The following is a 15,152-nucleotide window of genomic DNA, read 5'->3' as shown; positions in this document are numbered from 1 at the left end:
TTATTTATTTAAGTAATTTAAATCATCACTTTCTAAACGTTTCGGTAAATTACCACGAAAGATAATTGAAAAAAACCTGAAATTAAAATTATGGAAAAATTATCATAAAATTGATTACTATAAGAAGCCTTGATACACAGTATGTTTAGTTCATTTTTAACGTATATCATTAACATTTGGATAACAACTTTTATCATACATATTTTAGGACTGCACGACTGCGATTATTATTATTATTAGATTACTAGACCAGATATATTTATATAGCCTTCCTTCCTGAAATACCACATAAGTCCACCAGTGGGCCCTGGCCCACACTTTGGGAAGCACTGATAGAAAAAATGTTATGTGCTTTTTAGATTTGTTTTAGATTTTTAAAACACATGATATTAGATGAGTTTTTTTTCTTAAGATGAATTGTACTTTGATGATGTTTTACATTGCTCCTTTGTAAATTATTTGTCAATAAATAGATAGAGAGAGAGATAAATAATAACAAAATAAATACATTCAGTGCAATGTAGTCGTGGTTCCTCATAAACTCAAGAAACACAAGACAATGACGTGTTTTCATCATAAACTGTTGTTGAATTTTATTCTTCTTAAGGGAAGAAACAGTCTGTTCAGATGAGCAGGAGGTGTAACTGTGCGCACAGTACACAAGAGTGTAGCGCAAGAGGGCAGTTAATGTATTATTATCATCAGGAGCCTTGGAAATAACCATGAACAGTGGGTTATTGTTATTATTATTTCTTTTCTCTTTTTTTTTTTTTACATAAAAAGACACAATGAAACACAAGAAGGAGGAGTAAATATATATATGAAGACATCAGCCCAGTGTAAGAATCTGCTTCAACCTTGTGATTGGGTCGAGTGTCACTCTGCAGCCGTGTCCCAGGTCAGTGATGTCACAGCAGTGTGCTTACATGTATTTAATAATTTTTGAATGATTTGTTTAAGTGGTAATGGAGGAACTGTGGAAGAGCAATGTTTACATTTTTATTTGTTTGGATTGCAGACCACAGTTTTTGATCCAGTAATCAAATAAACAGGCTTTTTAAGTAAATATTTTTAAACTACTACGGTGAATATCGCTGAGTTCAACAGAAGATTGTGGCTGCAAGTGTTCCAGAAAGAGAAACATATATTTTTAGGTGAGTGAATTAGTCACTTTTCCTTCTTGTACATGTCTGTAATGTCATCAACACGTAAAATTGACCCAGGACACAGCTGAAGATTTGGTTCTTAATAATTGGAGTTCCTTTAGTTTCCCGTATATGGTTTACACAGGACATAGTTCCCTTTTAGAGATGAAAAAAAGAAGAGTATTTTCTATCTATTTTATGTACAGCATACTGAAATACAATAATGCCTCAGTTTCGATAATAATGTGGATAATATTTGCAGTACAGTCATAATGAAAAAAGTAATTATATGTATGAAAAAAAGTCTCTTTAAAAAAAAAAAAGAAAAAAAAAAGATTGATAACAGTACCTGTCAGCCATTTTTTTTAATCACACAATCATTATTTCCTCCAGCAAACACTCCGACGACAACGTTGGGCTGATTTTACTCCCTGGAGAACAGTAAGTAAAAAACAACAGAAAAAACAACAACCGTTCTTTTCCCATTTCCATCACATTCACGCACATCTCTCGACTTTCTCTCCTCAGTTCACATGTTCCTGTATTGGTAGAAAAATACATACATGATATATTTTTTAAAAAAAAAGTACAATGATGACAAACAAAAAGGCATGAAGTATAAGCTTCATCAAGTGCTTTCTTTTTGACCCCTCCCTCTCCACCGAACCCATCCGTCTCTCGTCTTTACATCTCGCCCTGCTGCAGGATTCCTCGCTTTTAGCGCAGTCGTGACCTGTTCAATACTTTGGGCTCTGACAAGAGAAACGGGTTCCTCTTGCTCGTTGACGTCTAAGGTTCAAATTGTGAAAATAAAGACAGAAATCCAGCCTGATTCCACGTCCCTTTTCTTCACCCTGCTCCTCGAACCACTGCGTCAGTGTCATTCAAACTCAAACTCGGTTCATCCTCGTTCCTCACACTGTTTCAGTTGATCTCAGTGATGAGTGAATGTCTATAGTTTTCTCCATGATTGAAACCTTGGTCTTCTATCACTTCCATGTTTTGGCTTGAACTAAATACTGGCAAATGTTCAGATTAATGTGATCTGAATATGTGTTTGTTTTTTAAAATGACATCATTCTTTGGACCATAAATGTGCAGAGAATAATGCTCTTTTTTCTTTCTTTTTTTTTAACTTCACAGATATTTTACACCTTAATCCTCAGATGATGCCGTCACATGACTCACATGAGTTTGTTTACTCAGCATCTCACATCCAGAGCCATGGAAACATCTTCCAACTTTCTCATGAACTCCAAGTCATTTTACTCCGGAAAATGCTTATATATAGCAATAAAAAATGTAATATGAACAAGATAATAAAGATGGTTAGCGTTGCATTCTACACCTGATAGGAAATGATCACTGCCTGTGGTTTCCCATCCCTACTTCTTCTATGTTCCTTTCCAGCGATCCAAGATCTCAGGATCATTGGGGATCTGGGAAAATGTTTTTTCCCATTTGCTTGTCCCTACCATCTTCACTTTATATGAAAACAGGCAACATCGAAGAGACAAGTTGCTGGTTTTCTTGCTAAAAATGGCTGTTGTTTTGGTTCTGAGTGTTGCATCATCATGGGATTGTGGGTTACAACCTACTGGGGTTTTAAATGCAAACAATGCAATAAAAAAAAAAAAAGAGCAGATGAAGACAATCAGAGATAAAGTGCTGGTTTGAGGGTTTCTTTTGTACAAAGTATGGATTAAATTTCTTGACTAAATTAATCTTAGATTAAGTTGTAACTTTTTATACCAGCGTTGAACACAGTGAGCTCAGGAACCATGAATTAAGTAGTAAAATATCTGCGTTTAAAACAAGTACTTTGTTTTACGTTGGATTCAATGTTGAAGCCTAAGGGGAAAAAAATGGCATAGAGTGAATTAAATCTCACTCAATATTTTAAACAGAGCCAATGCCACTCCAAGTCACAAGGAAGTGAAACTAAATTGATTATACTGGTGCCTTGTTCTGTTTTCAGAGTCAGTTTAGTTCTTATTTTATAAAAACTTCCACCATTTCTGCCATTTTCTCTTGATTTAAAAAGGCAACAACATTGAATTCATTAAACTACTTGTTTGAATGGATTTTTCTTTCTTTTTTTTTCACACTGCAGATATAATAATAAGTCAATCCTCAAACAGAGTGTGAAGATGCAGCCTACGAGTTCATGTGCTCCACCTGTATGGCCGATGTGGAGACGGTGAGGCAAAGGTCTTTGTGGACCACGGGTAGGTCTGCCACCGAGACCGGTTTGTACTGGATCTCACTGGCCGACACTGTCTTGTACTGATGCAGGTCAAAAGGACATGGGACCACAGCTTCTGTGGGTTGCTGGGATGACTGGTAGCTGCCAGGGGGTCCCGGGTTAGGGTTCTGGTTGGTGTTATTTGGGTTGTTCTGGTTTTGGAGCTGATTCGCTCGGCCTCCTCTCCCCCGGCCACGCCCGCGACCCCTGCCTGGTGTGAGGCCCTGAGCCTGCTGAGCAGCTACTGTCGCTGCCACGGTTAGTGGGTCAGGGTTGTGCTTCCTCATGTGTTTCATTAGATACGTTTCCTGGAGTTTGGGGGGACAGACACAGAAGAGACAATATAACGCATGGTAAAAACAACAGAAATGTGAGTTCACCAAATTTCTGGGGTCTGACACATGAATAACAGAGATTTAAGAGATTTTCCAGCTTCTTAAATGTGAATATTTTGTGGTTTCTTTGCCCCACATAACAAAGAAATCATTAAAACTGAAGACGGAAAGACATTAGGAAGAGAACAATTAAATATGATTACTTTATTTACAATAAAATGTTGCGGCCCACCTGTAGACAAGCCATTTCTCCTCTTGCATTTTTTTTGACTACGTGTATTTTTCCTGCGAGCTTACCGAGGTGTAGGATCGATTGCAGAGGCCACAGGAGAACAGCTTGGCATGTTTGACAGTGTGCGTGGACAGGTGCACCTCCAGGCTGGCAGCGTCTGTGTAACCGCGGTTACAGTTGTGGCACTTGAAGGGCTTGTCTTTGTTGTGCTGCCGACGGTGAGACTGCGCGGAGGAGACACCGAGAAACATATGACATAAACAAACAAAGAAACATTACAAGAGAAAATCGTCATCGGGTGGCGGACAAATTTACCTGTAGGTTGGACAACTGAGTGAAAGATTTGTCACAGCCAGGGTGGTTACACTTGTACGGTCGGTCACCCGTGTGAATCCTACAAGAAGATGAGTGAGTTACAAACGCTGTTAGTTAATTAGGCATAAAAACGATAGAAATGTAAGTGATGTCAAGTGATTCTAATTATTTACTCATGTCCCTCATTAAAGAGGGAATTCACATTTGTGATGTTGGTGTAATTTAATGGTAATTGGTAATTCAGTCCCTTGCCTTCACACATTTTATTGGTCCAGTGTCCAGAATTGGTGACATCTAATCGTGAGTCTGCAGATTGTAATAAACGGAGAACTCATTTAACTCTCTTCACCAAGCGTTTCAGCAAACTAATGTAACCAGAAAAGCTGTTCTGTGGTTCTGTGTCAAAATGTGAAACTCCCGCTCTGCCTGGTTTGTCCATTTGGGAGCACAAGATGGTGGCCTCTATGCTGGTTGACTGTCACACTGTCCTGACTTACACGAACTAAACAGAGCCATCATTAATGGGATCAGTAACAGTAATCAGTCAGTTTGATCAACTTTTATGTGCTTTGAGTTGTGGAAACTAATAATTAACATAAATAAATAACATAATTTGTCTTGATTCACGTGTCACCACATGGCAAATCAGCGAGGGACGGATCTATGGCACACAAGCACTACGATTCCAGAACATTACAGTGTATAAACACATGTATATTCATGTAAAAATATTTTAAAAAATTATCAAATAAATTAAAAAATATTTAAAAAAATGAAAAGAATATCTGCAAACAGCCACAACACCATAAGTAACTTATCACCTGCTCTCATACATGCAGACATAAAACATTCATATTATCCACCCAGCCCAGCCCAGACCAGTACCGTGTGTGCTGCTGTAGGTGACTGAGCTGCCTGAATGTTTTCTGGCAGTAGGAGCAGGAGTAGGGCTTGGCCCCAGTGTGGATGCGGATGTGCTGGGACAGGTAGCTGGAGTTGGCAAACGACTTGGAGCAGTGGGGACACTTGTGGGGCTTGGCCTCAGTGTGGTTTCTAACACGGGAGAGCCAGGATTGGAGGGTTGAGGAAGGGTGGGGGGGATTGGAGAGAGAGAGAGAAACAAGAGAGAGAGAGAGAGAAACAGCGAGAGATTTTTAAGCTGCAGCATGACCACAATTCATGAGGAACTGAAGACCAAATCATGCGCTTAAGTAAGCAGGATCTGAGATCACTGGTGTTGATCGTCGATCGTTACGTTTGACAGTGTGCTCTTTGTGCTGTATCTGAGTTGTGAAAACACAGAACAAAAACATACAGCAGGCACAGTCACGCTTTTCTCTTTCTCTCGCTCTCTCTCTCTCGCTCTCTCTCTCGCAGTCTCTCCCCTGGTGTGCTCAGTGGGGTAAGGATGTATAATGTGTAATATGTAAATATATATAAAAAAAATTTCCTGTTTGAAAATAATGGCCTAAAACCAATAAATGGCAACTAAAGAAGTGACAACATGAAGGAGGCGAATGATGGTCAAAGGTCAAATACGAAATTGAGACGTGATTTTCCAAATCTTCTCACTGTGAGATTAGCAGCTATTGATCATGGCGTATAAGTCATTGCAGTATAAATGGCTCGTCAAATCAACATTTTTTAAAGCCTATATCAATCTTCTAATATATGCCTTTTACTCATTGGTATCCGTGTATCTCATGAGATTTGATCATGAGAGAGAACTGGAAAACATGGCAGGGCGACTGAGAGATTCTCCACTGAAGGCACTGCCAAGCTTAAAAAACTACAAAAAACAGAGAAGAATCAAATTCTCTGGTCACCTTGACTTTGAAAGTTGTAAATCCAACTTGAGGGGGGTGTTCCAATTGAAATTTCTGACTATGAACCGGAAGAACAACTGGAAACGCACGTGATATCTGTTCACTTGTGATCAGCTCTCATTGGACAGATGTTAATAGCAGGTGTAAATAGCGTTTAAGACACAGCAAGGTGCGAGCCGTGCCAAAGCACAGACTGTAATGTTGTGAACACAAAGCAGGATGAGGAAACCACACTGGTATGTTTTGGAGAAACTGTTATGGTGAAATTAATACCTCCACCAAACACCGGAGCAGCTCATTCTCAGAGGAGTTAAGCTCATGAGAGATCAATGTCAGAGCTGAAAGTGGCTCCCTCTTCTGGTCATCACTCAGTAAATGAAAAAGAAGACATCTTTTAATGAAGGACTATAATGTGAAGCTTTGGACCATGATGTAATTCAAGCCTGGTTTGGTGGACTGTACAAAAAGAGCTTTACACCGTCAGCACACAAATCCGTAACTCACCCGTCACCATACACAGGCTCACACACACACACGTGTGAACATGCACATGCATCAAACACACTTAAAAAATAAGCATCCCAGTACCGTGTGTGCTGCTGTAGGTGACTGAGCTGCCTGAATGTTTTCTGGCAGTAGGTGCAGGTGTAGGGTTTGGCTCCGCTGTGGATGCGGATGTGCTGGGACAGATAGCTGGAGTTGGCAAACGACTTGGAGCAGTGGGGACACTTGTGGGGCTTGGCCTCAGTGTGGGACTTGGCGTGGATCTGCATGTCTGACTTGCTGAAGAACGTCACGGCACACATCCGGCACCTTGGCAAGGGATGAGGGAGAGACGGGAGATAACATTTATGGCACATGAAAATGTCAGAGGTTTGATGTAAGCCATCACCGCCATTTTGACAGGCATCAGGGAAAGCATAGGTGTAAATAGATATCGTTAGCCTAATGGCATAATTGTGATATCGGCCTAACTCAACTCTCCTACCACTGCTGCATCACCCTACCTTATTCCCTACGTCCTTCCTAATGGAAACGCAAAAAAACCTCAACCGTTCCACTTGGTGGAAACATGGCCTAACACTTTTCCTTGTCAAAACAACTTTACGGCATTACATAGAACGTGGGCACACTCCAAAATAATACGCATAACACAGCTGATGAAGACATTATTGCCTATTCTCTTTAATGGTATAATAAGACATATGCTTTAAAAATGCAAAAAAAACACCAACCCAGTTACTGTCTGTAACTTGAGTTCAGTTGTAGACATTTCACCTGTCACTCAATAGGCTTTTTCAGTTCTGACTGAAGTGGTGGGAAGAACCAGGTTTTTCCGAGGACGGAACCTGAAGTTCAACAATGCAGAACGTTCAGTTTTAGTTTGTTGGTGTCACCTGAGTCAAGGTGTGAAAGACGGTCGTAAGGGAACTTAAATCAACATCAACATCTTAAATACCTGATTTTTCCCACCACTTAAGTCAAAACTGAAGAACAACCAACAGAAGATGAGCCTTTACTGTCTGCATTAGCTGACAATGATGAGTTTTTATATAAAAAAATCTATTTTTGTCTGTCCATCACCTGTAGGATTTGGGGCCGTCCTTGCTCGGATGATCATCCTCATCGTTTGACAGGTCATATGGGTCGGCAGAGTGATGCTGTAATACAATGTCAGCATAAATGTGATGCAAAAAATGATGACTACGATGAGCATCGTATTCATGCATATTTCATATATACATATACACAAGCACCTGTCCACCAGCAGCTAGATGTGCTAATATCAATGCATCACTTCCTGGAGGGAGGACTCCGCCTACTCCAGACAGTCTGCCCATCAACTGCTTGCTCTTCCTGCCTCGCTTTGATGGCGTCGGCATGACCACAGCAGGAGGGAGGGCAAGGTCCTGCTTCTTATCTGGAAACAAGAGAAAAATTTTAATGAACGAGCTGGAAAATGGGAAGGTTGAATTTGGGAAGTGATGAATGAAGAAGATGGAGAGAGAGAATCTACTGGAAAATGAAAAAATCAGTCAATTCGCACACACTTGAGTAGTTGAGCGTTGGTTAATCGTAAGCAAAATCAAATATTACAAGAGCGTACACAGGCTTTAACACGATTGTGGAATCCATGGGCATTAGGGCTGCAACTAACAATTATTTTTTTCTGATTAATCAATTTGTGGTTTGGTCGAAGAAATGCTGAAAAAAATGTTGATTTTGTGTTTGCCAAACCTCAAAAATGACGAAGTCCTCAAATGTTTTGTTTTGTCCACAAACCAAAAATATTCAGTTTACTGTCGAAGGGGAGCAAAGAAAACCAGAGCATATTCACAATTAAGAAAATCTGAAAATCACAAGATTTGTATTTTGTTTCTTCTAAAAAATTCAACGTAGTCATCAATTTATATCAACGTATCATTGCAGCCCGAATGTGCATTAGTGTAACAACAGGTAAAAAAAATATGCAGGAATAAATAAATTAAGATTGAAAAGCAGGAATTACTAGAGAAACAGAGGCAGAATAATAACATCGCCTAGTCTGATTTATTTGACATGTCAAAATGATTGAAGAGAGTTGTACCGGTGTTTGAGGGGTGAAGTGCAGACACTATCATGGTGGTGGCAGTAGGATGTCCTGCTACAAAGGACTGGGTGGAGGCCGTGGGGACCAGTGTGCCTTGAGGGGTGGTGATCACTAACCCCGCTATAAGAAAAGAAAACAAGGAAGAAGACACGATGATCTGGTTGACTAGGCATTTAAAAGAAACATTTTAAATATATTTTAAAAGTAACATTAAAGTCACAACAATACTTTTACATAAGGGCCAAAGAACAAAAGAGTCACTTCAGAAAATGCCTGCCCTGGTCTACAATATGTCAGGAATGTTAAGAGTGATAAGTACTTTTATCTCCCCGTAAGAAAACATTTTCCCTACAGGAAACAGAGGGCGTGTCCATTTGCAAACCACTCACTCCCCACACCAAACGCCATAGATAAAATTAAAAGTTATTTTACATAATAGTACCGTGTTTCTCAATCTGTATTACATGAGCTTCCTCTCTGGTGGTACTGTGAGTGTGTAATAGGTGTCACCTTATCTCTTGCTCCATCTCAATCTAATTTTGCTACAACAGAGTGTGAAGTATGTGTGAAGAAGAGGACTATGATGACAGAGCAAATGATCTTATTTGTGAATTGTGAAAAGTCTGCAGCTGACTTTGCTCAGTCAATTTACACCACTATATATTAACGGTGGCAATAATGCTACTTAAATGGTATAAAAACTTTAAGAACAACTGTCATTGTACACAGGAGTGGTCGATCCACGTTGCCTCCATTTGGATTCACCTTAATGTCGCAACTTAACAAATGTCTAACTCCAAGATGAAGTAGCAAACATTCTTAACAATATTGTACACTTAAGCAGCCATAGATTTTGTGAAGCGAGTCTTTTGTTGTAATCTCTTTTCCTAGCGTGCCTGCTGACAGCCATGTTTTGACCCAGAGAAACCATGCTTAACTCATGCTGGTCCTCGGTGCAGGGATGTGCGCACAGCTCAGGCAGCTCAAACAATACGCCACACTCACGCAACCTGAACTACTACTTTAACACAACGCACGTCTCTCTTATCAGCAAATACAACCGAACAACCATGACATGAAGATACCGACACGATTGGAGTGAAGATGGTCAGAGCAGAGCACTCACCTGCAGTCATGATGCCTGTGGACGGAACAGGTACAACGGTGACGTTCTGAGAGGTGTGCGTCTGATGCATGTGCCCGCTGCTGCCACCTCCTGCTTCCTGTTTGGGCACCACTCGCATCCCAGCCCCTGCATCCATTGAGCCCGGAATGGCCAGCACAGCTGTGGGGTAGTGTGGGGAGGAGGTGGAAGACGCAGATGGATGAGGGAAAGAGGGCCCGTTGCCCTTCTCCGGGCCTAGCTGCTCCTTTGCCTTGTTCAGGAACATGGCGTTCTCAATCTAGAAAGGGGGCGAGTGGAGGGGCGGGGTGGTGTTAAGAGCAAGGAAGGGAAAGAGAGGGTGAGGAGGAAAGGTGTGCGGGACGGGTGACGAGGAGCCATGAATGACAATGGTGGGGGCAAATTTGGGGTTCGGGTGAGAACAGGGTCAGGACATTGAGTGCAAAACAAATGAAGAAATGGGGGGTGTATGAGGAAGATATAAGTTGTTTAGGAGTAAGCAAAAAGGTGAAAAGAGGAGAGAGGGACAATAAAAGGTTGATGAAAAGGTGGCAGGACGAGGGATTGGAGCGATGGGTTAGATCCAGGTTAGGAGAAGACAAGGAGGGAGAAAAAAGAGAGTGAAAGCATGGTGAGATGCAAAAAAAAAGTAAATGAAAAAAGAGCAAAGAGGGGTCAAAGAGATGAGAGAGGAGAGGGACAGGAGTGACCACGTGATCCAGAGAAGCTCCACTCTTGTCAAGGACTCAAAACAAGCGTCAATGTGATGTTAAACCAACTTCACCAACAGAGCGAGCATCATTCCATGGTGTCATTACAAACATGTTCAGGGTCAATTGTTATTATGTCAAGTATTTCTTTTTTTTTCCCATATAGCACATCAAGACATTTCCAACAATAAGGTTGTCTCTACCTGTCCTTGTACAGTGGGGACGGGAGACCAAAAGTATGATGAGTTGAAATGGGAATCGTCCATATTTTCTGTAATTAAAAAGCAACACACTTAGAAAACACCCGCCGTCCTCCTCCTCAATGTGATCTGCTGTGAACCATCATGCATGGCTGCATTTCAATCATCTCACTCTGTTTCCTTTCCACATACGCTCCCTTCCACAGGCTGAGACACTCAACGTGTCACAGGTTTAAGAATCGGTTTGGAACTCAGAGCCTTGTCAGCTTGTGGTGGCTCTTGTAAATAAGCAAATGCTTCCAAGATTTCGTCCTGGCGGGATGGTTTTCCATGCGTATTTTGCTAAGATTTACAGAGGAGAGGATGCAGAAAGAAATCAGGTAAAGATGTTGAATTCCAGAAGGGATGGATATAAAAAAAAACTACATGACAGAAGAGGCAAGAGTTGAGAAAACACTGATCGTAATCAGGTCTTTTAGGCTTTTTTTCTAACGCTCTCTAACAGCCCATGTACTTCCTCACACCTCTTACACGGTATGTGTTGCTCTTAACGAAATTCACAATCAAGTCTAATTTTGACTTACCAACACAATGTTTGTTAACTGGTTTACTGCCTGGAAAGATGACGCAGCTACGTTTTCTCAAACAGCACGTGTAGAAAAATAAAGAGTGTGTAATAAGGCTGAACAATATGGAAAACTCATCATATGCATTATACAGAGTACTGAAGTCTTCTTGAATGGCGATAAAAGGTATTTCTCCATGTTTTTACTTAAAATAAAGTTAAATAATTGTTTTGTTTTTAACATTTTATCACAATATGTTGCCCTTTACACTAAAATGTTCTTTGTTTACACTGCAACTTCCTCATATCCCTATGCTTAAAGGAATAAACTTAAACATATTTTTTACAATTATTTACCTTTTTATATACAAGTCAGTAAAATGGAAACATTTTATGGTATGAATAATATAAAATGGGCCGCACAACCTTCTTTTATTTGGGATAGGCTGAGTTTAACGATTGCAATGTGAGACACTGCAGTGTGGATTTGAATAATTAGGTTTACATCTGTTTAAAAATCTATATGCTTTCAGAATTCTATTTGTTTAATCCAACAATCCAGGCAGGTAGTAAGAGATATTTCCAATGGTCCACGGTGTTGGAAGGAAAACAATGCATTTAGGTTTTATTTGTTGACAGCAAACCCAAAGCAGAATAACTATATTAACACGGAATACTATACTAAACTATACTATAAAGTATTTGTCATACAGTCCTCGCAACATTCAACTGTGCACGTTTTACCAATACCGTGCAGCCCTGGTGCATAATATGGTTTGTGAAAAACAACACCCTCAGTTTAAAAGACTACTTTTGTACATTTTCATCACTGAACATGTGATCTTTTCTCATCATCATCATCATCTCCCACTGACATTAAGGCAAAGTGGTCTCTGCAGCACAAACAAGGAAGTGTTGTAATTCCATAGTAACATGCATTTGGCTTTCCATTAAGCATGTGTGGAGACTGAATATGTATATGCCATGCATAGCCATATTGCACACAAACCAAGGGAAGCATGCATGTGATTACATGTTAGTACAGATTAGCTGACATTCAATGCAACTGCGACTGTTGAACCATTTTGGGAAAGTACATGAAAAAAAAAAAGTCGGGGAGTGTCACATCTCATTCAAGACTGACTTAGAACGTGCATTGCTCAATGCATGTTCAAAGTTATTTTTCATGAGGCTATTCTCCTGCAAACCTGTTAATAAATGATGGGGCAAGCTCAAATGGCAGATTAAATAATAGCGAGCTGACAACTTAGCACCAGAAAGGTTATTACGGGGGCCATTCAGAGGGTAAAGTTGAAAGCTTCAATGCTCTGAGAGCCATTAAAATATGTGACAAAATAAAGGCTATGATGTTTCAAATACATGTTAGTAAAGATACATATTTAAGTGGGTGTCTTAGAATGAAAAATACAAGTATTTTCCCCCCCAAATTGGTGAAAAGTTGCAGGCTCCCCTTCTTTCATGAGGAATTTTAACCATTCTCACTATTCACCATCAATGGAAATACACCACAATCAACACATTAGGCTGGTTTGGATTCAAGTGCATCTCAAACTTTAAAACATTTAAAAAATATGGAAAAAGAAAATATGCGCTGATGTCTGTTTCTGTCCGCTGATATTATGCAATTATTAGGGAGTTTATTTACCAAGACAAACAGTAGGCACTGCACAATTTGAAGTCGTGTCACCACAGAAGGATAAGAAGGCACTACCTGATCATGTGACATGCTGGGCATGATTGAAAAGTGTTTTGTCACTGCTTCTGTCTACTATTGTGGTCGTATTCGCCTCTTGCACTTAGTTGAGGATTGTTGTGGTTTCCTTATCAGTCCACACATTTCTCCTGTCATCTGCATTTTTCAATGATGAGTCTTATTTGCTTTTACCTTTTATTGATTTGCCAGTGCCTATATTTTTTACTTATTTTCTATGTTTACATTTGGGGCTTTATAAATGCACAAATCAAACATGTACACAAAAACAGGCTGATGTACTATATTTCCATTTACCTTTTTAACAACACACTTATCTACTTCCAACTCAAGAGTAAAGACTTTTTGAGCAATATCCTAAAATAAATTTTCCTTTTCAAAATGTCTATTTCCATCCAGTGTTTTAATGCACAAATCAATAACACACATAATAACCAGGTTGGTTAACAATTAATCAATGAATCAACTACTAACGAATTGTCAACACATTTCTATAATCACTTAATAGGATGGAATGTTCTTGAATTGTTAAAACAACTTTTCACATTTTTCAGCTTCTTAAATGTGAATATTTTCTGGTTTCTTTGCTGAATATTAACAAAGAAAACATTTAAACTGAATTTTTTTATTTCGAGATATAATTTTAAGGTTAGTCAAACAGTTTATGTTTATTACAGTTTACAATTATTTTATTAATTTGGAAAATAATTGACACATTAATCAATAATGAAAATAATGGTAGGTTGCAGTTGCAGCATTGTCAATAAGTTATCATTTCCATTCCCCACAGGTGTAGTAACTTTTCTTACAGTATATCTGCTGCTTCTTTTTTACTTTATGTGTATACAATTCTTTTTAATGAGCAACAACTGCTCTGTGACTACCTATGTAAAAGATACGATATTATCGCGATGTGCGATAATATCGTATTTTTGTCCTATCTTTAGGCACAATCTGGCCCTAAACTATTGCCACTGTTAGCCTCGTGCTAACGTTAGCCGCTAATTAAAGAAGTCGCGTAAATGCAAATGTCAGAACACACGCAGAAGAGCCCGTTCTCGCAGGATGTGTTTACACTCCAGCTTTAGCAGCTGACAGTGGCTAAAATGAGACGTCGGCGGTTTTACACACACACACACAAACATGGCTAGCGTTAGCTCTTTAGCGCAAGAAGACAAGGGGCGCTAGCTAACTTGCCTCCATTAATTTTCCTCCTTTTGTTCGCTTTAGCTACAAGGAGGCCTGTGTGTTCATGTGCTTTAGCTTTGGTCGCTGAGTAAACACAAACATCCGCGCTCCCTACGCCTCCATTCCTCACTCCCTGCTCATCTCACTGAGAGAAAATAAAAAAAGAGAAAAAAAAGTCTCGAATAAAAACGAAGGCAGAAAAACGTCGACGCCGTTGCCTCTGTGGGAGACGCAGCTTCATGCAGACTTCCGGCGGGTCGGGACGACGGAGCTCTCAGACACAGTGAAAATAACACTTCATTTACAGACAAATAAGAACTCCAGCGTTAATTACCGGTGAAGTCGATTCCCCTTCAACCCCCCCGCTGCTTCCTAGGGTCGGGACAGTTGGGAAACTTTGTCCAAATCCGCCCCTCAAACCCTCAGATGTGCCTTTTTTTTCTTCAGGTTTTTTTTCCTTTTTTTCCCTCCAGCTCTCGTCCGCGTCAAGATGGACAAGAGTCAATGGTTGCGTTTCCGCGCATGTCTTTCAAAATAAAAGCATCCCAAATAACATATTAACTAATATACGATGTACTTAATGCCACGCTATTATTAAACTAAGTAAAAAAATACGACGATGAATAATAACATGTTTTAACTCAAGCCTGTTTTGTTTGTCATTGTGTTTGTCTTAACTGTCAACTATTATAGACACTCTTCCTGTTATTAGTTTGGCTTTTTACAGCTAACTTGACGTGGCTGCAAATAGAGCCTTCCGGTGTGGTTATAATGGCTTCAGCATAGTTTCCAAACTGATCAGAATAGTCACCAAAAACACACAAGTGAATGTGCCACTCACTCTGTGAAACAAAAACACACTGTTGACTGTATTTATCTAAGTGCACATGAGGGACTTCTCTACAATTACACTGCAAATGCAAATTTATTAAAACATGTTTTGGTG

The 15,152-nt window shown here is 39.8% G+C and overlaps 1 protein-coding gene across 6 annotated transcripts; it reads right to left on the bottom strand.

The window, feature by feature from the left end:
• Window positions 1-565: 565 nt before the first annotated feature.
• znf384a (zinc finger protein 384 a) lies at window positions 566-14,685 on the bottom strand. Of its 6 annotated transcripts, none has more exons than XM_044052618.1 (11): window positions 14,541-14,685; window positions 10,725-10,792; window positions 9,815-10,091; window positions 8,686-8,808; window positions 7,856-8,019; window positions 7,683-7,759; window positions 6,687-6,911; window positions 5,158-5,325; window positions 4,273-4,351; window positions 4,023-4,181; window positions 566-3,698 (listed from the first exon to the last, which is right to left on the bottom strand). In XM_044052618.1, exons 2-11 carry the CDS (start codon window positions 10,785-10,787, stop codon window positions 3,303-3,305), a joined length of 1,731 nt encoding a protein of 576 aa, XP_043908553.1. In that variant the 5' UTR covers window positions 10,788-10,792; window positions 14,541-14,685; the 3' UTR covers window positions 566-3,302. The 6 variants fall into 6 exon arrangements, with proteins under 6 accessions (XP_043908553.1, XP_043908552.1, XP_043908554.1 ...); XM_044052617.1 differs by lacking the exon at window positions 14,541-14,685 and adding an exon at window positions 10,894-14,389; XM_044052619.1 differs by lacking the exon at window positions 14,541-14,685 and adding an exon at window positions 11,306-14,389.
• Window positions 14,686-15,152: the final 467 nt, after the last annotated feature.

Source organism: Solea senegalensis, linkage group LG20, assembly GCF_019176455.1.
Source record: "Solea senegalensis isolate Sse05_10M linkage group LG20, IFAPA_SoseM_1, whole genome shotgun sequence".
NCBI classification, from domain to species: domain Eukaryota; kingdom Metazoa; phylum Chordata; class Actinopteri; order Pleuronectiformes; family Soleidae; genus Solea; species Solea senegalensis.
This window is presented reverse-complemented; position numbering and strand designations above follow the sequence as displayed.

Coding starts and splice junctions, on each gene's coding strand:
- znf384a (XM_044052618.1), bottom strand. CDS start 10,787: ATGGACGATTCCCATTTCAACTCATCATACTTTTGGTCTCCCGTCCCC. Junction 6,912..7,682: donor GACGGCCCCAAATCCTACAG/GTGATGGACAGA, acceptor TCCCTTGCCAAG/GTGCCGGATGTGTGCCGTGA. Junction 4,352..5,157: donor CACCTACAGCAGCACACACG/GTACTGGTCTGG, acceptor ATCTTCTTGTAG/GATTCACACGGGTGACCGAC.